Genomic DNA, 21921 nt, shown 5'->3' with positions numbered 1-21921 from the left:
ATGAGACTACTGTGGTACTTTTCCATGGTCTTTCACTTTTGATATTATTAAAATAATTGTTGAAAATCACTGTCTGTGCCTCCATTCCCTTATCTGGAAAGTAGGAACACTACTACCTGCCCAGATTTGCTTCTTAGGAAGCTTTCAGAGAAAAAGTTCAAATTTCTAAGAAGAGAGTTGCTGTATAATTTTAATGTTTTTATTTCATCTGAACGATTATTGTAGCTGAACTAGTAAATCACGAAATAACTGAGCATAATTTTGAATATGTAGATGGAATTTACATAAAAAGTGAGAATCTTTGTCCCAGACACTTTGTGGAAGTGAAATGTACCAATAGGAGGAAATAATAACCACAGTTTCTCTTAGAAAAAAAGAAAGAATTTGTGTGCTATATACATTTAAAGCATGCATATTTGAATTTTCTTCATGATATTTTTATAAAAAAATTAACCTTAGAATTTAAAAATAATTATTTTGAGGGGTGCCTGGGTGGTTCAGTCGGTTAAGCTTCCAACTTCAGCTCAGGTCATGATCTCGCGGTTTGTGAGTTCGAACCCCGTGTCAGGCTCTGTGCTGACATCTCAGAGCCTGGAGCCTGCTTCAGATTCTGTGTCTCCCTCTCTCTCTGCCCCTCCCCTGCTCATGCTCTTTCTCTCAAAAATAAATACACGTTTTTAAAAAATTACTTTATTTGAGAGAGAGAGCACAAGCAGGGGAGAGAGGCAGAGGGAGAGAGAGAGAGAGAGAGAGAGAGAGAGAGAGAGAATCCGAAGCAGGCTCCACACTCAGGGAGGACTCAAGTCTCAATACCACAGCTAGGAGATCATGACCTGAGCTGAAGTCAAGAGTCAGATGCTCAACAAACCCACTGAACCATCCTGGCATCTGAAACTTGGAATTTTTTAAAGACTTAACCAATAAGCTGAGTTTGAATTTTCTGAACCTGAAAAAGTAGTTTTAATAATTCCCTCATGTACATTTGCAAAGAAGCCATTAATATATTTGTAAAAAGCTGTAAGAATCATGGCAGAAAGGGCAGCAAGGCTCCCAAGGTGAAACAACAAATAAGAGAACAGTTTATATGAATCTTTTTTCTAGTCTAGGTTCAGGTTATGGAGTAAATGGAGACAGTCTTTCCCTGAACCATTTTGCTTTTTGTCCTTTGTTGTTAGAACTAGACAAAAACACCAAAATGTATAGTCATTAAAGATTATGAAATTAAAAATAATGCTCAGTTTCAAAAATTCAAGTCCATAGTCACCGGGCCCTTTCACTGAAAATAGTCATTTCATCATTTTTGCTTCTGGGAGCAATGTTTGGCACGTAGTGAATAGGAATGAAAACATGAGACAGCAGAAAGTCTTAGCACAGTGCGGTCTAAAAGGCTTGTAAGCATCTTTAGGTAATAAATAATGGAGCTGGAAAACTGCCTGTAAGAGCTAAAGTTTCTGGCCAGAAGTGAAGACTAGCCAACGCATTTGAAAAGTAATGTAGCATGAAGCAAAATCAGCAGATGTTCAAGGCAACTTTTCTTATGTAAAACTCCATAAAGAAGTATGGCACGAAAACTCATTTAAACAAATAATGCTAAAGAAAAATTTGCATTGTATTTGTTAGTCAAGGTAGAGGTAGGCAGGTGAGGTGGTTGGGGGAAGGGAGTTACCACTTGGCAAAAAGGCAGCTCCAAAATTCTAAAATCGTGTTGCTAATCTGTGTGATCTAAGGACAAGTGTTGAGAACAAAAAACAATTACCTTCCCTTCAGGCCTAGTTGAGCTTTTCTGTCCCAAATGGTTTTTAAAAGCTCCTCCTGGATATCATCAAGAAAATGTTCACATCCAGATACTTCGTGATTTAAAATTATTGTTTATCAAGAGCAGAAAAGGGCCATTTGTAATCATGCAAAAAATGGAGAAGAGCTTTTGGATTAAAATTCTTAGATTCTCTGTAGCATAGAAATGAAGTCTTTTTTAAAAGCAGTCTGGGGGGGCGCCTGGGTGGCGCAGTCGGTTAAGCGTCCGACTTCAGCCAGGTCACGATCTCGCGGTCCGTGAGTTCGAGCCCCGCGTCGGGCTCTGGGCTGATGGCTCAGAGCCTGGAGCCTGTTTACGATTCTGTGTCTCCCTCTCTGTCTGCCCCTCCCCCGTTCATGCTCTGTCTCTCTCTGTCCCAAAAATAAAATAAACGTTGAAAAAAAAAAATTAAAAAAAATAAAAGCGGTCTGGGGGCGCCTGGGTGGCTCAGTCGGTTGGGTGACCGACTTCGGCTCAGGTCATGATCTTGCGGTCTGGTCCGTGAGTTCGAGCCCCGCGTCGGGCTCTGTGCTGACAGCTCAGAGCCTGGAGCCTGTTTCAGATTCTGTGTCTTCCTCTCTCTCTGGCCTTCCCCCATTCATGCTCTGTCTCTAAAAATGAATAAACGTTAAAAAAAAAATTAAAAAAAAAATAAAAGCAGTCTGCACAAAAGTTTTTATTCAGACAAATGTTAGATTAAGAGGTGTGAGAAAAGGTACAGAGAATCCACCACCAACAGAGAGCTAAGGTCAAGGCTGGCTTCCACACGAAGGGCCAGTCAGGGCCAGTCCCTCCTAATGAAGCCCTCTTCAATCAGGACCTGGCAGACAGAACTGGTAGAATCTGCAACCACCAAGGAGAATTAGACCCATCTCTGTAATGACGAATGATTAGCAAAGATAGTGTATCTTGGTTAGAAAAAAAGGAGTTATCTCAACAAAGTAAATAACAGTTGAAACATCCTACTCTTCAAATTCTGCAGTGGCTTAAAAGGAGAAAATTTGCTTTGCTTCTACTATGAATTAACCCTAATTAATTAATAGTTGCTCACCTAGGACCGCCAAATTTTGCTTGCATTAAGATTGTAATGCTGAAACTAATTTTTTGCCATCGCAATAAAAATTCAAATTTTGGCAAACTGGGTTTTGATACATACCACATATTAAGTAAATATCTTATGAAAAGTGATTACATCTTAATTCTTATATGAGGGTTAGGAATAAAATTCTTTACACAAATTAATGCAAAGAGCATAAGCAAAATAATTTTAACTAACAGCTATGGAAATTCTTTCTCTTCTCCCTTCACTCTTGTTGAGAAACAGTAATCTTTTTTTCAATTTAGGGATATAATGTTAGGGAATAATGTTAAAATAATGGCATATTACATAATTGTATTTACTATGAAAGAAGGCCAAATCTTTTGTCAGGGATCTTTGAGTGAGAAAATGTGTGTAGTCGGTGTTCTAAAGCTCGAGTGATTGAAGCCTGCACTACCAGCCTGCAAGATGACCCCAATGATCCCTGACCCCTGGTAGTCATACCCTTCTGTCCCACATTAACAGGGCTGACCCGTGTAACTCACAGGATGCTATGGGAATGACATAATGGTTTTCACCTTGTTCTCTCATGAATGCTTGTTCTAGAGGAAGCCAGCTGAGATGTTACAACATTCAAGCGACCCTACAGAGAGGTGCTCATGGCAAGGAACTGAGAGCTCCTACCAACCATGTGAGTGAGCCAGGTTGGAAGTGGGTCTTCCAGTGCCAGTCAAACCTTCACAGGACTGCAGCCCCAATCAACATCTTGACTGCAATCAAATGAGAACTCAAGGGAAACTGCCCCTAGATTTCCGAATCACAGAAACTGCTGAGTTAATAAAGAAATTTACAGCAATACTTATTGCTGTAAATCACAAGATTTGGGATACTTTGTTACTACAGCAATAGATTAGAAAGTGTGTGTGTGTTTCCCCCCTCCAAGAAATAGTAATAGCAAAACAAATGAACACACCCATTTTAAGTCATTTACAAAGCTGATTGGTTCTGCAATTACTTGGACTTATGAGGCCTTATCTCAAGGAATTTGCCATTTAGTTCCTTTTTTTTTTGAAAGTGCTGTGCTGAGACCAGCAGCATTGGCATTACCTGGGAGCTTGTTAGGAATGTAGAATTTCAAATTCTATCCCAGACCTACTGAATCAGAAGCTACATTTTATGAGATTCCCCCACTGCATGTAAGTGCATCGAAGTTTGAGAACACTTATGTGTTTGATTGTTAATGTTACAGCCTGTAGTTGGAAACCCTGGCTACGTACATTAAGAGCACTTTCAAAAACTACTGTTGGAGAAGCCCAACAGTAAATTGTGATTTAATTGGCCTGGATTGAGGTCTATTTTAGAAATTTTCCCCTTGAAAACTACACTGAAACCTCAGATCAGCTGACTTCCTGGCCTGCTCCAGGCCTGATTCTAGAAGTCAGCTATGTCCAGGTCTGTCCCTGAGATTGCTCTGGGGCTACAATGCTGCACTGAACAGGATTCTTCTGGGGCATTGCCAGGCCAAGGCAACTTCACACCTGCTCAAGAACTACTGCGGATTTTTCTGCCTTCTCATATTCATGTTCTTCCAGGACTCAGTTCATTCCAAGAAAAGTATCCGTGCTTTCCTAACTTACAGGTCGATTTGGATTTGTTTTCTAGGGCCAGAGAACCAGGTGCTGAATAAAAAAGGTTTCAGGGTAGGTTGGGTAACCTGCTGGATTAGGACCAAACATCTTTTAGTTTTATATTTCCCTAATGGCAAAATGGAAGTAACTAATGTTTCTCACAAGCCTTTAGGAGATATGTTTTTACTGTTGACCAAACGCTAGTAAACTAAGATTTCCAATGTGATGGGTGCTTACAAATGTTAGACATATTGCTTAATAAGAAGCTTAAATTTACAACATTTAATACCACTTGAGTGCAAGTGGGGGAGGGGAAGTGTTTGTTTCCCTTACTAATGCATCCCCAGTGATGGAAACAATGCCTAGCACATGGCATGCTCTTAAGAAATATTTGTTGACATAAATCCCTCAAAACCCAGTAACTTGTGATGATTCATTCAAAGTTACTCAGCATCCTATGTTAGCAAATCTGCAATGGAAACTGTTTTATTAAAGGTTTTTTAAATAAAGCTTCAAATTTCCTCTTAAAAAGTAAATTTTGTGCCCAAATCCAATGGCATGTTTCGAATTTCTGCCCTAGTTTGGCCTCGGTTCCTCCTTTGGAGATTAGTTAGGGATGTGATCTCTGCCCTTGAATCTCCTTCCTTTGTAGTTTTTTTGGCCTGCGCGTTTACGTTTCCCAGGCGGAGGAGCGCGCGCCGCGGCTGCGCCCATTAGCGCGCTGCGCGGGTTTGTAGCTGTCAGGCGGGCGGGGCTGCCTAGGACCCGGGAGGAGCCGCTCCTCTCGCGCCGCAGAGCCTCCGCGCCGACCCGTGCGTCCCCCTTCTCCTGGCGCACCCACTTCCCTCCCGGGTTTTGGCAGCGCTTTGGGGGCAGGAACCCCCCCCCCCCAACCCCGCGGAGTCGGGGTGCGGATGCTCGCGGGTGGACTGGGCCGGCCGGCAGAGAGGGAGGCGGGCTGCATTATTTCCCGCTAGGGCCGGGCTCTGGGGGAGGAAGGGGCCCCGCACTGCCTTCGCAGCCTGAGTCCGCGCGCGCCGCCCCAGGGCAGGGCCTGCGGAGGAGCGAGGCGGCGGCGCCGCATCCCCGGCCTCTGGCTGGGCGCGTGGGCGGGCCGAGGCCGGGCGCGACGCCCCTGCGGGCCCGCGGCGCCTCTCCCACGCTCCCAGCTCCTCCCCCTCCTCTTCCTTCCCCTCAGCCTCCCGGGAGCCGCCGGCGGACGCGAGCCGCGGCGGGCGCCCGAGCTTTGTGTGCGCCCGCGGGCCCGGGGCGAGCCTGGGGCGGTCCAACTTTGCGGCTCCTGGCCGGCTCCCAGGTGGGAGTTGTGAGGCGTGGCTTGGTGGAGAAGGCAACCGGGGTTGGGGGGCGGGGGGGCCGTGAGGCTCCCCGGTAGGCGGGAGGGATCGAGCGAGCCGCTCTGGACAATGAGCTGGGCAGCTCGACGCTGTGGCCACTTTTAGTGGGGGCGCGGGCCGGTCGGCGCCTCGGCTGCTCAGAGGCCCCCACCTGCGAGGAGAGGGCGGGATGCCAGAGCCAGGTGTCCCGGCGCTGTGAGGCCCCTCACGGTCAGACGTTCCTGTACTTGATTCTCGCATTGACGTTAGGCTACCGAGAGGTTGTGGCTGGGACGTTTTTGGTGGGGAGCCCTTGGAGCAGCCGCGATGGCCAGCACCAGGAGTATTGAGCTGGAGCACTTTGAGGAACGGGACAAAAGGCCGCGACCAGGGTCGCGGAGAGGGGCGCCCAGCTCCTCGGGAGGCAGCAGCAGTTCGGGCCCCAAGGGGAACGGGCTCATTCCCAGCCCGGCGCACAGTGCCCACTGCAGCTTCTACCGCACGCGGACCCTGCAGGCTCTGAGCTCGGAGAAGAAGGCCAAGAAGGCACGCTTCTACCGGAATGGGGACCGCTACTTCAAGGGCCTGGTGTTTGCCATCTCCAGCGACCGCTTCCGGTCCTTCGATGCCCTGCTCATCGAGCTCACCCGCTCCCTGTCGGACAACGTGAACCTGCCCCAGGGCGTCCGCACCATCTATACCATCGATGGCAGTCGGAAGATCTCCAGCCTGGACGAGCTGCTGGAAGGTAGGAGGAGAGGGCCCCGCGCGGCAGGTGCGGCCCAGCGCGACAGCAGGTGCAGTGGCCATGGGCCGGCGCGCGCCCGCTTGCGCTGCGCAGAGGGGAGTTTATGGGGTGTTTTCTAGGCCGCCGTGGGAATTGTACGTTTCTGTCTGCTTTTTTATAGATTTTGTGTGTGGGGCGCGCTCCCATATATACTGTCCTTTCCCGGAGATTTGTCTTTAAAAAAGAAAAAAAAAAAAAAAAAAAGAAATCCCAGTGGCCTTTCGTGCCATCTCTTAAGATTGGTGAACTTGGAGTTTTTGTTTGTTTTTAGTGCAAATTGTTTGAAAAGGTGGCTCTCAGCTGAGGATCTGATGATGATAAGCTTTCTGTTTGGCCCTCTGTGTGGACCTCGGTGCAGGCACCTGTGATGTTCCAGCGTTTGGGACCCTGTTGTACCTGCTCTACTCAGAAGTTGTGGTTGTGAAACGCTTTAGGCTGACTTTCCTAGTTTGGCTTTCAGCGTGTAATTTAAGGTCAGAAGGCATGATCCTAGACAGTGGCTCTCAACCTTGGGAGCATCTTGGATCACTAGGGACTTTAAAAAAATTATGGATGGCTGTTCCCTGCCCCCAGATATTTGGATGTTTGGGGTGTGATCTGGGCAGTTGGAGTTTTAAAAGCTCCCCAGGTGGTTGCAATGTACAGACAAGATTGAAAACCACTGTGCTACAGGGTTTTCTACATGTGTCTGGTAATGAGGTGAATCAAGGTCAGTCTCTCCTGCCTCCTCTCCTACTGAAAGTAGCTAGTTAAGATGATAGAGTCTGTTGGAGTCAGCAGTTGGGGCCTATTATGAATTAGTAATCCTAGAACGTTAACCATGCTTCACTCAGAGGGACTGCTTGGCTGTATGTTGTGTCATCCTTGAATTCTTGCAATAATGTATTCTTTCCTTTCAAGGGGAAAAGGCATCACTAGTAGTTAAGAACTTCTTTCCGGATCTAAACAGTACCTATAAAGATGACAGAACTCAAGTGTATGCAGACTGCATGTTTGCATACTTTCTGCTCTCATGCATCTTAACAAAAAAAGCAAAAAACAAAAAACTTATTCTTGGATGGGGGAGGGGCAGAGAGAGTGAGAGAATCCCAAGCAGGCTCTGCACAGTCAGCTTGGAGTCTGACTTGGGGCTTGATCCCACAACCTGTGAGATCATGACCTGAGCTGAAATCAAGAGTCAGATGCTTAACCAACTGAACCACCCAGGCGCCCCTCTCATGCATCTTTCTTAATGCAGATGGTACATTCCATGTCGTGATAACAATATTGGCTTAGCACAGAAAGGAAACTGAACTTTGAGCCAACTATTTTTCTTATATTATCTCATCATGTTCTTATGTTATGGTTTGAAGACAGTTTGACAATCTTACACATTAGGAAACTTGAGCAACTTGCCTGTTACACAGTGCCTGCATATAATGCCCTTTCATCTCCAGTTCACCGCTAATAAATTGATGTAGCCATACTGAGGAGAACTGAAAGTGGTTGAGTTTCTCTACTTCGTCATTGTTACCAGAGGTTTTCCCTGTCTTGGCTAGATGAGGACCCTGCCCAAATTAAGTTGTCTCTTCAGCCTGTGTGTGTGTGTGTGTGTGTGTGTGTGTGTATTCTTGACTTCACACATTCACTTGGTCATTTGTGTGTTTTGGTTTTAAAGTCCTCCTGAGGAGGTGATGACAGCCAGAGGAGTTTAAATAAAGTGATACATTGTTAAAAGGGCTTTATTGATTTATCATGTGAAATACTTAAAGGCAGAATTTGCCTAGATATTTCAAAACTGAGTGACATTTTCTGACTGACCCAAGCCAGATTAGCAGCCCTGTGGAAAAATGAAGGCAATGCCTATTGCTTAAGTACCCATTTCTCACCTTCCCTTGGGATACCGTGCATAGTGTCTGAGGAAGGACAAAAATTTTAATATACTCTCAAGTAATTTTAACAGTGTATTTGCTACATGAAATTAGTGTACTCCAAAGATAAATATCATCATGGTGGGGGGTGGTCAAGATGACCATTATGCATATGAGTTAATGAAAGCACATATTTTACCCTGAGTTTGTCATTGCCCAGGTGTTGCATGGTCCACTGAAACTGTATAGTTTCAACTGTAAGTTGAAAGTTGACAAGTTTACTTCTGATTATGTACTCACTGATATTTGGAGGATGGGGAACCATAAGAGTCCAAATTTTACTACCGTATGATAAATGGTGATTAACATAAATAATTTGCACAACAGAAGCGTTTCCCTGGTCTAGCCAATTGCCTACTTGTTTCAAGCAGTATTTAATATAATAAAATTACTGCAAAAGAAGAAAATTTGTGCCCTTCTTTTGTCATAGTGACATTCTCTCTGACAATGGATCTTTGTCTAGGTCTTGAATTTCCAACAAAATGAGTGGAATACCCTGTTTCAAGGCTGTTTGCAAGAAAAAAAATAAATGCTTAATATAAGTGATTTGTGAATTTAAATAGTTTAAATTTTTAGTTAAAATTGTGTGCTCAGATGTTCAGATTTATCATGAGGAAGAACTAACCAGCTATCTGCAAAATTACTATTTGCATCAGTAAAAATGAGCGCACAGACTGTATAGTGTTGCCCATATAGTCAAAATTGACTATTTTAGATCATTTTTAAAAAAACTATTTTATTTTTAAATTGTATTATTATTTTAGTAATCTCTACACCCAACATTGGGCTTGAACTTATTCTGAGATTGAGGGTCCTATGCTTTTCCAGCTGAATCATCCAGGCACCCTTGGCCATTTTATTTTTTTTAAGTAGGCTTCAGGCCCAGTGAGGAGCCCAAAATGGGGCTTGAACTCATAACCCCAAAATCAAGACCTGAGCTAAAATCAAGAGTTGGACTGAATGAGCCACCCAAGTACCCCTCCCTCTCCCTGTTTTGAGTGCAGGTAGGGGAGAGTGGCAGGGGGAGAGAGAGAGAGAGAAAGAGAGAGAGGGAGGGAGGAAGGGAGGGGGAGAATCCCAAGCAGGCTCCATGCTCAATGCACAGCCCTACTTGGGACTTGATCCCATGACTCTGGGATCATCACCTGAGCTGAAATCAAGAGTCAGACACTCAACTGACTGAACCACACAGGTGCCCCTGGTTCATTTGTTTTCTTTTTTAACGTTTATTTATTTTGAGAAAGGGGGTGGGGAGTGTGATGGGGGAGGGGTGGAGAGTGGGAATCCCAAGCAGTCTCCATGCTATCAGTGCAGAACCCCATGCAGGGCTTAATCCCAGAAACCATGAGATCATGACCTGAGCCAGTTTCAAGGAGATACTGCTTTTCTAGAATGTTTTTCTAAAACGCTTTTAGTGGAGAATAGAAAGTGATGATTCAAGACAGCTGGGCATGAACACTCATTTAGAGCCCCAATCCTGTTGAACTCAGATGACAAAAGAAATTTGCATGGCCCAGATTTTTTCTTCTGCCTTTGACCTTGAATGTCTCTGGAGACTGAAAACAGTGTTCAGGTGTTGGCTGGCACTCCTCCTGTACTATGCTGAACCAGCAGGCATCTTCAGCCTTTTGGTTTACTTCCCCTTGCTGGATTAATTTCACTGAGTTGGTGCTGTGCATCCCTGTACTACGTTTAGTCTTTGAAACTGGATGGGCACATTCTCTCAGAGGAGGACTGTGAGTCATAACAGTCAGCACTGGGAAAATCTGTTTCACTTGTCTGAAGCCATGATCCAGCCAAACTTACAGCATCTCTGGTAGACAACTGAGGATGTTCAGATGACTTGTTCTTAAGTTCTCATGTCTGTGGCTAAGAGTCAGAATTCCTAATCTTAGGTGTTTATTTACGTAATGTCTACAGCCAACCTGGGGCTCGAACTCATGACCTATAGATCAAGAGTCATATGTTCCTCTGAGCCAGCCAAGCACTCCTCTAGTCTTAGTTTTTGTTTCATGACTGTTCTCCCCTTCTGAACATTTTGGCTATATTTGTGAAGTTTTGATGTCCTAAAGAGAGATGGATAGTAGATTCATGGATAGTAGAAACAATGCCTGATTGAGTCAGGATCCCTGGGTTCTAGTGACTGGATTTAAGGAAAAATCACCTCTGTTCTCTGGGCATTAGGGTCCTTTCCTATTGAATGAAAGGTTGGCAGATTATCTAAAGAATATCCTTTCTAGACTGAAAGTATATACCCTTCCCCTTTCTAAGTGATTACTGAGTGTATGATGCCCTGGGCTGCCTTTCCCTACCCAGAACCTGTCTTCTAGGAAATTACTAAGGCTGCAGATGTCCTACTACCAAGCAAGTAGTGGGTGTAAGGGTCTGATGAAGTATTTGCCAGGAGTCAAAAATATTAATAGCCACCTGTCTCTGCCTCTCTCATTCCAAAGTAAAATGTTGTTTTATGTTGTTTTGATCTTTTACTCCTCAGTAACAACATTGAATTTTTTTTGCGAGAGAAATTTGATTGTTTTGGTAAGTGATACTTCCATTCTTCCATTAAATGAACTTGAAAATTAGCTTGAATTCTTTTGAATTTAAGAAAAATAAGGTTCTAAAGTGACCAAGCACTTGATGTTCCTGAGGTTCTCCTAGTAAGCCTAGTTTATTGAATCTGTTTGGTTAGGTCAACCTCTTTGAAGGTGTTAAACCCAAATACAGTTACTGAGAGAGTTTGTAAGTAAAAATGAGTCTCAATAAGAACCTAGATTATAGGGTAAGGGTTCCCCTCGACCAAAGATAGATTTTTTTATAGTAATAATAGAAATCGAGTTCTTCAAAACTTGTTATGGTGAGGAAAGAAACATAAACTCTGTGAGTTATAAGATATTTGCCCATAGAAGTCAAAAGTAGTACACTAAGGCATTTATGATGATCAGATGTGGCAGTTTAACATTGAATTTTAGGTGTGCAAGCCTTCTCTGGCAGACTCCTAGGTTCTTCAAGACCCACTTCAAATATTGCTTCTCTATGAAGTCTCTTTCTAGACCTTAGGGATATTGGTCTCAGATAGTTGTTGATCGAGAGTATATTTGTTGTTGTTCCAGGTGCTGTTCCAGGGTACAGTCTCTTTCCTCAAGATGCTCATAGAGGAAGAGAGATAATGAACATACACACACACACACACACACACACACACACAAGTTGGTCCCAGCTCATATGCTGTAAATGAAGTAGAAATGAGGTGGGGGCAGGATGATGAAAACATCTTTCCTGAGAAACAGATGTTGGAGTTAAAGTCTGAGGTGAAGCTTAGAACTCTTCCCTTTTCTTACCTCACAGCATTTTCCCTTAGCACTATTATTATAACACTGATCTTTGTAATTAGTGGTGTATCAGGTTGGGAGCATGGTGAGGTCAGATCTCTTGCACACACAATAAATTCATTGAATAAGTAGGCCAGAAAGTGATTGTACCTCTAAGTCCCTTAGTTGTCAAAGGAAGTTTTGTATGAATTGAGTTGTTCCTCTGTATTTGTGAAAAAATACATACTTTGACAAATTGGATTATGTTTAAATACATTAAAGATTCTGTGCTCACTCATCATTGTGGAGAAAGTGACTTTTCCAGAATACCTGCTTCTACAAATCTGATTATTTTCTTCCTCTCATTTCCTAAAATAGGGAAATTTGGATGTGCTATAATACAGCCACCTAATAAGCTCTTTCCAGAAGTAATGGGAAGAGAAGTTTTCATTTGAAGAATAAAGAATTATTAAGGTTGAGGGGAAGAAATGGAATATTCAGGAGATCACATATGAATTCAAGTATGACACAGTGATACTTGGGTAGTTAAAAGAAAATGTCAATATTTCATAAGGTTTTCAGCTATGGAAATAGATAGTTTATGATCTTGTGATATAAAATAAACTAGATTCCCTTGGGCAGTGGTTGTCAGACTGCTTTCTTCACTGCTGGGAAGGCTAGAGGAGTTGCTGTGGGTCTCTACTGCCTGTCTGGATCTCTTCCCCCTCATTTCCACCTGCCTATACTCCCACCACTTCTGTTTTTTATTTCTTCTATTGATAAACCACTACTAGTAGTAAAAACTAGTAGTACTAAAACTAGTAGTAGTAGTTTTACTAGTAGTAAAAACCACTACTCTGAGGATTCAGGATTCTTACATTAACACCGTCTCACCATAAACACGTGAGATATTTTATTTCATTCATTCATTCATTCATTCATTCATTCCTTTTTCAAGTTTTTATTTAAATTCCAGTTAGTTGGGGCACCGGAGTGGCTCAGTCGGTTCAGTGTCTGACTTTGGCTCAGGTCATGATCTCACAGTTCGTGGATTCGAGCCCCCTGTCAGGCTCTGTGCTGAGCCTACTTGGGATTCTCTCTCCCTCTCTCTCTCTTCCCTCCCCCACTCACATTTTCTCTCTCTCTTTCTATCTCTCAAAATAAATAAATTTTAATTTTTTTTAACGTTTTATTTATTTTTGAGACAGAGAGAGACAGAGCATGAACGGGGGAGGGGCAGAGAGAGAGGGAGACACAGAATCGGAAACAGGCTCCAGGCTCTGAGCCATCAGCCCAGAGCCCGACGTGGGGCTCGAACTCACGGACCGCGAGATCGTGACCTGGCTGAAGTCGGACGCTTAACCGACTGCGCCACCCAGGCGCCCCTCAAAATAAATAAATTTTAAAAAATTCCAGTTAGTTAACATACAGTATAATATTTGATTCAGGGGTAGAACTTAGTGATTTTATCACTTACATGTAAAACCCAGTGCTCATCACAAGTGCCCTCCTTAATACCCATCACCCATTTAACTATCCCACTGCCCACCTCCCATCTAGCAAAGCTCAGTTTTTTCTTTATAGTTAAGAGTCTGTTTTCTGGTTTGCTGCTTTTCCCCCCTCTGCTATGTTCATCTGTTTTGTTTTTTAAATTCCATATATGAGTGAAATCATATGGTGTTTGTCTTTCTCTGACTTATTTCATTTACCATAACACTCTCTAGCTCCATCCTCGTCATTGCAAATGGCAAGATTTCATTCCTTTTTTTTTTTGAACTTTTTTATTTAATGTTTTTTATTTATTTTTGAGAGAAAGAGAGAGAACCCTCAAGCATGAGCGGGGGAGGAGCAGAGAGAGAGGGAGACACAGAATCCGAAGCAGGCTCCAGGCTCTGAGCTGTCAGCACAGAGCCCAACACGGGACTCGAACTCGAACTCACGAACCATGAGATCATGACCGGAGCCTGAGATTATGACCGGAGCCTGAGATCATGACCTGAGCCGAAGTCAGAAGACGCTCAACCGGCTGAGCCACCTAGGCCCCCCAGAGTTCATTCTTTTTTATGACTGAATAATATTCAGGAACAATATTCCATTGTGTGTATATATCTATGTGTATATATCTATATATAAATATGTACATATCTTTATCCACTTATCATTTGATGTACATGTGAGATGTTTTATTTACAGTCATTGTGTGAAGTCCTTTACATGTTTTGTCTCATTTAACTTTTATGATATCTTGTGAAATATGCTGCACTGTCTTTCCATTTTACAGATGGGGAGGCTCAGAGAGGATAAAGAAATTGCCCTCTCACGCCATGAGTAAAAGGTGGGGCTGAAGCTCTAGGTCTTTGTCCTTTGCTTTTGAACTGTATTCTGAACTGCCTGTTTTCTACCACCTGTGAGGAAATGGGGTCTATTCCAACCCCCCAGGTTTACATAGATCGCAGCGTATGAGCAGTCTAGAACTCCAAACATGTTAATCACTTATGTTTAGAAAATGAAGATCACAGTAGTTCATTAGTCACTGTAGGTGTAAAGACAATTTAGGATGTTTCATGTATGGGTCCTGATAAAATGCATTATCCTACATACCTGCAAAGTAAGATCTGTGCATAGTTCTGCATAGTTGCCTTGCTTGACCCCAGTAAAATGAAAGACATGTTAGGTAATTGCTAAGGCCCTTTCCCCTTTAAAGTTCAGTGATCTTGGGAAATCCTTTAGGGAGTGGGAAAGAGAAATGATCTTGACTCTATCTGGCTCTATGTCACTTTTTAAAAGGTGGCCAGCTTTAGGGGCACTTGGCTGGTTCAGTTGGTAGAGCGTTGTCTTGAGGTGGTGAGTTTGAGTTCCATGTTGGGTGTAGAGATTACTTAAAAAATAAAATCTTAAAAAACAAAACAAGAATGTTGGTCATGTTTAGAAGGAGTTCTTAGAACCCTAATAACCTGCAGGAGGCTCTTCTCCACAAAACATTCTCAGGAAAGGGAAAATTACAAACCTATTGAGGACTGGGACCACAGTTATTTTATTCATTTCTTCATCCCATGCAACAAATACCTTTGGGCACAAGATATTTGATGATTTATTTAACTCTTGTGCTATATATAAGAGCTTTTAGTAGGTGGGAATAGGTGGATATAGGTGTTTTTGAAACCTTTCTTAGTTACCACAGCCAGCTGGACAGTTGGCTAGATTTGTAGAGGTAGAATAAAGCAGTAGAGTAGGCATACTGTAATTTGTCAGAAGCTCTACTTTATAGACTGAAAGAATAGGAAAAATTGACTTGTGAGATCAACTTAAGTAATTTTGATTACACTATAACCTTTGCAAGCATCTCAAAGTGACTAAAATAATCTACAATTATGACCTGCTACATTATCTGCTGTTTATATGTTGATTAAATTATACTCTCAAAAGTTTTAACATTTCTTCACTGATTTATCTCTCTCTTCACTGTGTATATTTTACACACTTGAGATTACTTTAAGTTTTGCAGCACCCAGGTGGCTTAGTCGGTTAAGTGTCTGACTCTTGATTTGGGACCAGGTCATGATCTTGCAGTTGACAGTGAGCCCCACATCAGGCTCTGGGCTGAGCATGGAGCCTGCTTAAGATTCTGTCTCCTTCTGCCCCTCTCCCCTGGGCTCTCTCTCTCTAAAATAAAAAAGATTAAGTTTGAATAATAACAATATAATTATTTCTTAAAGGAAATGATTGTTGCTTTCTTCCCAGTACCTTTGTCCATTATATTGGTCTTTTTTCTTAACGGTATTTTGCCTCATTGGCAGAGAATCAAAGAAAGAAAAAAGAAGTTATGGAATTTTAGTGTTTACATTCATGTTCATCAAGCCTCTGTGAGGAAAGAACTTGAGAAATAGCCTGTGAACTCATCTTGTACTAGTTTAGTGATCAAGGTCAATAGTTGGAAGGCTCCACGTGAACCCTATGATGTATATAAAACACTTAGCAGAGTCCTAGTATTCAGTGGCTCTTTGGTAAATGGTAGTGGTCCTTAACATCTTAAACCAAATTTTATGCCCTTATAACTTGCCTGCTGTATTCTAGAGACACCCTTTGGAGCTACATACGACTTATCCTACTTTTACATGGCAGTTCTTCAGACATCTTGAGACAGTGGTCATACTTTACTATTTCTCCTTCCTTTCTGTCCTGCAAACATCACCTATTTTGGGGGCAAATATCTGGCTTCTGAGTTTTTCATCACTTGCATTGTATCTTTTTGAGCCATCGTCACTATCAATCACTTGCTTAAAACTGGGGCCAAGTCTCCCTCTTAGACTCACAGTGAGATTTAAGGGATGAAGGAGGAAGGTGTTAAGCAAAGCTCTCCAAAAGTTGGGGAAACTCTGTCAAGGAAAGTTTTATCTCTGCTCAGATGGTGAGCCAGTTGAAGGACTGACCCTCGATCCATTATGCCCCAGTTGCTTTAGAAGTATTAGCCGGGCACATTATGGTTTGACGTTTTCTCTCTTCTTCAGCATCCTTAAGATTATAGTATTTCTCAGGGCACCTGGGTGGCTCAGTGGGTTAAATATCTGACTCTTGATTTTAGGTCAGGTCATGACCTCACGTTTCGTGGGATTGAGCCCCACGTCGGACTGATAGCATGGAGCCTGCTTGGGATGATCTCTGTCCCCCTCTTTCTCTGCCCCTCCCCCTGCTCTCTTTCAAAATTAACTTTAAAAAAGAAAACCATTGTATGTTTCTTAAACTTTTACAATATTTGGGCCACTTAAAAATGCAAAACAATGTGAAAATGTAACAGCTAACTTGTAGAAGTCCAGTATTGCCTTAATTACTTTAATTACATTGTCACTTAAATACATAGAAAGGTAGGTATACTTGTACCATAGGTCTTATACACCAATACAACCTAAACAATTTGATAACGTAAATACCAACAAAAGTGTATAATCAATAAAAATGTAAAATAGAAATATAAAGCTGCAGATAGATACCATTTGTTCAAGCTAAATTGTTCCCAAATGTGACCATGGCACTGAAAGCTGAGTTCAGTGTGCTGTATTTCAAAATGCCATGTAATGAGTCAGTCTTGCACTGTTAGCAAGCCTCCATTCTTGCAGAGTACAGTTATGTCTTCTGGCCTTAACTTGCTTCAAACACATCTTTTATGTAAAGTCCACTTCTCTTTTTCCTCATGAACTCCCAGCATAGTTATACCACTTGGTGTCAAAAGAGTTAAAACTGTGGACAGAGTGGCCTGACTGTATTTTATTCAGAAGCAGTTGTTCACATGTTCCAGAATAGAATGATAAAAACATTTAAAATTTTGTCAGAATAAACACAGAATTAAAATTGTCATAGTGAACAGGTTAGAGAGGGAGCGAGCCAAAGCATAAGAGACTCTTAAAAACTGAGAACAAACTGAGGGTTGATGGGGGGGGGGAGGGAGGGGAGGGTGGGTGATGGGTATTGAGGAGGGCACCTTTTGGGATGAGCACTGGGTGTTGTATGGAAACCAATTTGACAATAAATTTCATATTTAAAAGAAAATTGTCATAGTGAACTCTTGTAGATCATGGAACATGCTTGTCTTAGGTGTAAGGCACAAAAAGATAGTGGATGTGATCTGTAGGTTCTATCCTACCAGGAGACTAGAGAAAAGTGTTAAAGCTTTTTGGTTAGTGAGTAGGCTGGTTTTTGTTGTTGTTGTTGTTGTTGTTTTTTGGTAGGATTATTTCTTCTACTTTTACCTAATTTTTTTGGTATTCAGTGAAACTTCTCCAAAATTTCAATGCTGAAGCATGGATTTCTGGGCATACTTACTCATAGATATGCACATGTTCACAGTAGCTTTTGTACCCCTTTCTCAGTGGAATGTATCACAGCCTGTACCGCCAGATGTGACTTTAGGACGCGGCTTGGTTCAACCAGTTGCCTTCAGATGTGTTGAAAGAGCATTGGTTTTAGAGATGGAAGATCCCATTTTGTGTCCTCAAACCTGCCCTGCAGGAAATGCCATTATATTTGTTTTGCGAATGCAACAGCAATCCGCCATGACACAGCAAAGGAGTGCAGAGTCGGATAGGCTTCCAGGCCAGAGAAGTGCACTGTGTGTAACTCTGCTGAGCCCCTAAGTTCTGGGCACTGTACAGTTAGGGTGAAAAAACCTGACTAAGTTGTTTGCCACAACAGAATAATAAATCAGCCTTACTTTTCCTCAGCCTGTATTTTTCTTAACCAGATGGGCGTGGGAACTCATGTCTGATGTGCTTTAGATGCACACATTTTAATTCACCCAGGACAGTCTCACAAAGGCTGTATTTGATGAAGGACATCAAACCATTTTGTAGATGCAGTATACCCAGATTTATCTTCCTTGGTTATATGCCTTTGGAGCAATTTTTTTTTCTCAGTTTTGAAAGTTAGCAAAGAATTAAGGTTCCTAAGATTATTGCTGATATTAGACCTAAAGTGTCAGTCAGCTGAGCTTTCTTTTCCTTTTGTCTTTCTATTTTTATGTTACCATATTTAAATCTGTGTAGGGGGAGCTGGGCTTTTTTCTAAGCTTGAAGAGCCCTTTCACTTTAGACTTGTATCATAAAGTTCAGTGCTTGCTTCATTCCAAGGTATGTGTACTCTCAATGTCCAAATTTTGTAGAATTGATTTTCTGCCATGAATATCAAAATGGTTTATAATTACAAACTAATTAGTAGCATTAGGCAGTTAATGTAAATATTTTCACAGAAGTGAATGAGAGACTTTACAGGAAGTGATATAAAAGTAAGCTAAACCTACTGTTGTTGAGGGGCGCCTGAGTGGCTCAGTAGGTTAAGCATCTGACTTCAGCTCAGGTCATGATCTCATGGTTTGTGAGTTCGAGCCCCACACTGGGTTCTGTGCTGACAGCTCAGAGCCTGGAGCCTGCTTCAGATTCTGTGTCTCCCTTTCTCTCTGCCCCTCCCCATGCTCTGTCTCTCTCTCTCAAAAATAAATAAACATTAAAAAAAATTAAACATACTGTTGTTGAATTTCCAACTGTAAGTTTGCAAAGTAACTATTTGTAATTTCTAACAGTAAATTGACATTTAAATGTTGAGAGATTACTGTGATTTAGCCATTAAAAATATTCATGTGTACACACACCCATATACATATATATATACACACACATGCATATTCCATTGATTGAAAGACACATTACATTTATTAGACTAAAAAAGTGCCCTGTACACTTGAAATTTGTATGACACTGTATGTTAATTATTCTTGAATTTTTAAAAATAAGTGTGTGCCCTGGATTCTTGATGCTTTGGTCTGAAATGAATTAGGAATGTTGGTAGATACTAGACAGCCTTCATATATATGCCTTAGGTTGCCTTTCAGTGGACTGGCGTGACCTCAGAATGTCTCCAGTCATGTACAACGTCTTTCAGGAACCTGACCCTGAGCCTCCCAGGGTCATTCTGTATAAACAGCTACACTGTGCAAATGTTTTACCCAGACCTAATGCAACTCCAGACTGTGAGATGTGTAAGTTTGCATTTCCATCATTACTTTGACAAACATGTTTTCAGTGCCTGTTACATACCAGGTACTGTGCTAGATGTGGGTAGTATAAAAAAGATAGTATTTTTAAGAGCTTCCAGTCTAGGCAATGGTTTGTAATGAGAGGTTGTTTTCATAGTCACTTGTGAAATTAAAAACCCTTACCTACTTGTTCTGGTCCTACCTTCCAGTGATTCTAGTGATTCAGTTGGAACAGTGGTGAGGTCTGAGCATCTGTACTTACACAACAAAGTCACCTGATTAAAAAAATTCTCCACTAAGAACGATTGGAAGAGAGAAAGAAAGAATAGATAACTATGAGAAATTGATGCATTCTGAGCTCAGGATACAACAAAATGTAACTTTAAAAATTTTATATTGAAATTATGAAAATTCATATACATGTACAGCCTAGTGAGTTGTTATGAAGTGAACACCTTTGTGACTACCAGCCATTTCAAGAAACAGAATATTTCCAGAATCTGAGAAGCCCTCCCTGTGTCCCTTCCTAGTTAAAATTCTTCACAAGGTAACAGTAGCCTCACTCTTTTATCTATATTTCTACCACCAATGAGGGCATCCCTAATTGATACAAGTTAGTTTTGTCTGTTGTGGACTGGAGAGAAATTGAATCCTACTACGTGTATTCTTTTGTCATCTTTTTTCTGACCATTGTTTGTAAAATTCATCCAGGTTGTTAATATGGCTCTTGTTCATTTTCATTACTGTATTATTGGTAGACATGACCATACCACAATCTGCATATTCTCCTGTTGGACATGTGGATTGATTTTTCATCTGTGGCTGTTGAGCGATATTTCCACATACACATGCTAGTGCCCATGTGCATGAGTTTTTCTGGAATATTTTTCTGGGGTGGATTCCTGGGTCATATGATGTGTATATTATAAACCTAGTATTAGATAGTGTTTTTCCTAGGTAATGGAACCAATTTAAAATCTTTCCAGCAATATATGATAGTTCCTATTGCTTTACCTCTTTGCCAAGAGTGTCTAATCTTGACTGGTCAGTTAAAAAGAGGCAAGATGGGAGAAGGAGGAAGGTTATTTCAGACATACAAGAAGCAAAGAAAATAAGAGGGTATGATGGGTTTGGAAGGAAGTTGCAAATATACTGGTATGACACTGACTTAGGAACCCGTGGGAAAGTGGTGGGAGATGAGGGTGGAAGTGTGTGATGTGCTAAGGAGTTTGGTCTTTATTTCAAAGGCAGTGAAGCAAGCAGATGACATCAGATCTACATTTTTAAAAATTTGCCTTGACAACTATGTGGAAGATGGAATGAGGCCCCATAGAGAACTTAACTACTCTAATCCAAGGAGAAATGAGAGGAGGCAGAGTCAAAGAGGATAGATTCCAGAGATGCTTAGACCAAGGTTGACAGTTTTGCCAATTCTGTTGAATGTGGGAAAGGAAAAAGAGAGGCAGGAGTCTTGATTTTTGGGTAGGTGTCCATATAGATGGTAATTTCATTCAGTAAGTTGGGGAATTCAGGAAGAGAGTTTGAGGTCAGAGTGGCCGTAATGGGGAGTGGAGTTAGTTTTAGGCAGTAGCATGTGAGATATCCATAGATTATCTAGCAGGAGAAGGCTGGAGATGTCCTCAGGATATAGGTGGTGTTTGAAGCTGTGGAGGTGAATGCAATTGCCCACAGACAGTCTAAGGAGGATGAAGGAGATGCGTGGGAGAAGAGGATCCTGAAGAGCAGACCAAGAAAGAGTAACCAAAGAAGTAAGAGGTATAAACCAAAAGATACCAGGTTGTGGAAGCTAAGGAAAAAAGGATTTCCAGAAGAGAACCATGACTAGTGTCCAGTGCCCTCAGAAGATACCAAGTGAATTTGGAAGGCGTACTTTGCATTTGGCAAAGACCTGTTTGGGGATCAGGGTGTTCCAGCCAGGGGAATGCAGGGAGCAAAAGTAATGCCACAGTGGCTGAAGAACAAACAGTGGGTGAAAAAACATTTGAGGAGTGCTTTTTAACTCAGCAGTGAATGGAAGCCAGAAGCACATTAGGTAGAGTGGGATGAGGAATGAAGAGAGGGAGGATTTGTGTGTGTTTAAGGTGGGAGGTATTTGTATCTAATTCTGGAGAGAGGGCTGCCTAGTTAAATGGAGAAGAGAAGAACAATGTCCCTGCAACTGCAGCGTGAGGAGACAGAAGGATCTAAATCCTGGTGGAGCGACTCAACATCGAATAGGAGGTGGCTGTCCTATTACTGAAAAGGGAGAGAAGGTGGGAAAAATTGTCACAGTCTGAAATACGTTTGTGGCAATGAAAGTTTTCAGAGACAAGAAATTGGGGAATTCTTGGCTTGTAATATCCTCTTGCCTCTTTTTTTTTTTTTTTAAGATTTATGTTATTTTTAGAGCAAGGTGGGGGGAGGGTGGGGAGAAGGGCAGAAGGGGAGAGAGGAGAGTGAAAGAATTCCAAGCAGGCTCCACGCTCAGTGTGGAGCCCCCTGTGGGGCTCAATCTCACAATCCTGGGATCATAACTTGAGCTGAAATGAAGAGTCCAGTGCTTAACCAGCTGACACCCAGGTGCCCCTATCCTCTTGC

At 42.1% G+C, this 21921-nt stretch overlaps 1 protein-coding gene across 7 annotated transcripts in view; it reads left to right on the top strand.

The window, feature by feature from the left end:
- The first annotated feature begins 5715 nt into the window (after window positions 1–5715).
- The window catches only part of DCLK2 (doublecortin like kinase 2), a 152910-nt gene continuing 136704 nt past the window's right edge, over window positions 5716–21921 (top strand). For all 7 annotated transcript variants that reach the window (XR_003968304.1, XR_003968303.1, XM_030312943.1 and 4 more), the window contains exon 1: window positions 5716–6544. Coding sequence is in view for 5 of the 7 variants with exons in the window: in XM_030312943.1 (XP_030168803.1) it covers window positions 6124–6544 (421 nt within the window). In the remaining 2 variants the exon portion in view is untranslated. The remainder of the gene's footprint in view (window positions 6545–21921) is intronic.

Source organism: Lynx canadensis, chromosome B1, assembly GCF_007474595.2.
Source record: "Lynx canadensis isolate LIC74 chromosome B1, mLynCan4.pri.v2, whole genome shotgun sequence".
NCBI classification, from domain to species: Eukaryota; Metazoa; Chordata; class Mammalia; order Carnivora; family Felidae; genus Lynx; species Lynx canadensis.
The sequence above is the reverse complement of the archived record's forward strand: the minus strand, read 5'-3'. Positions and strand labels throughout refer to the sequence as shown.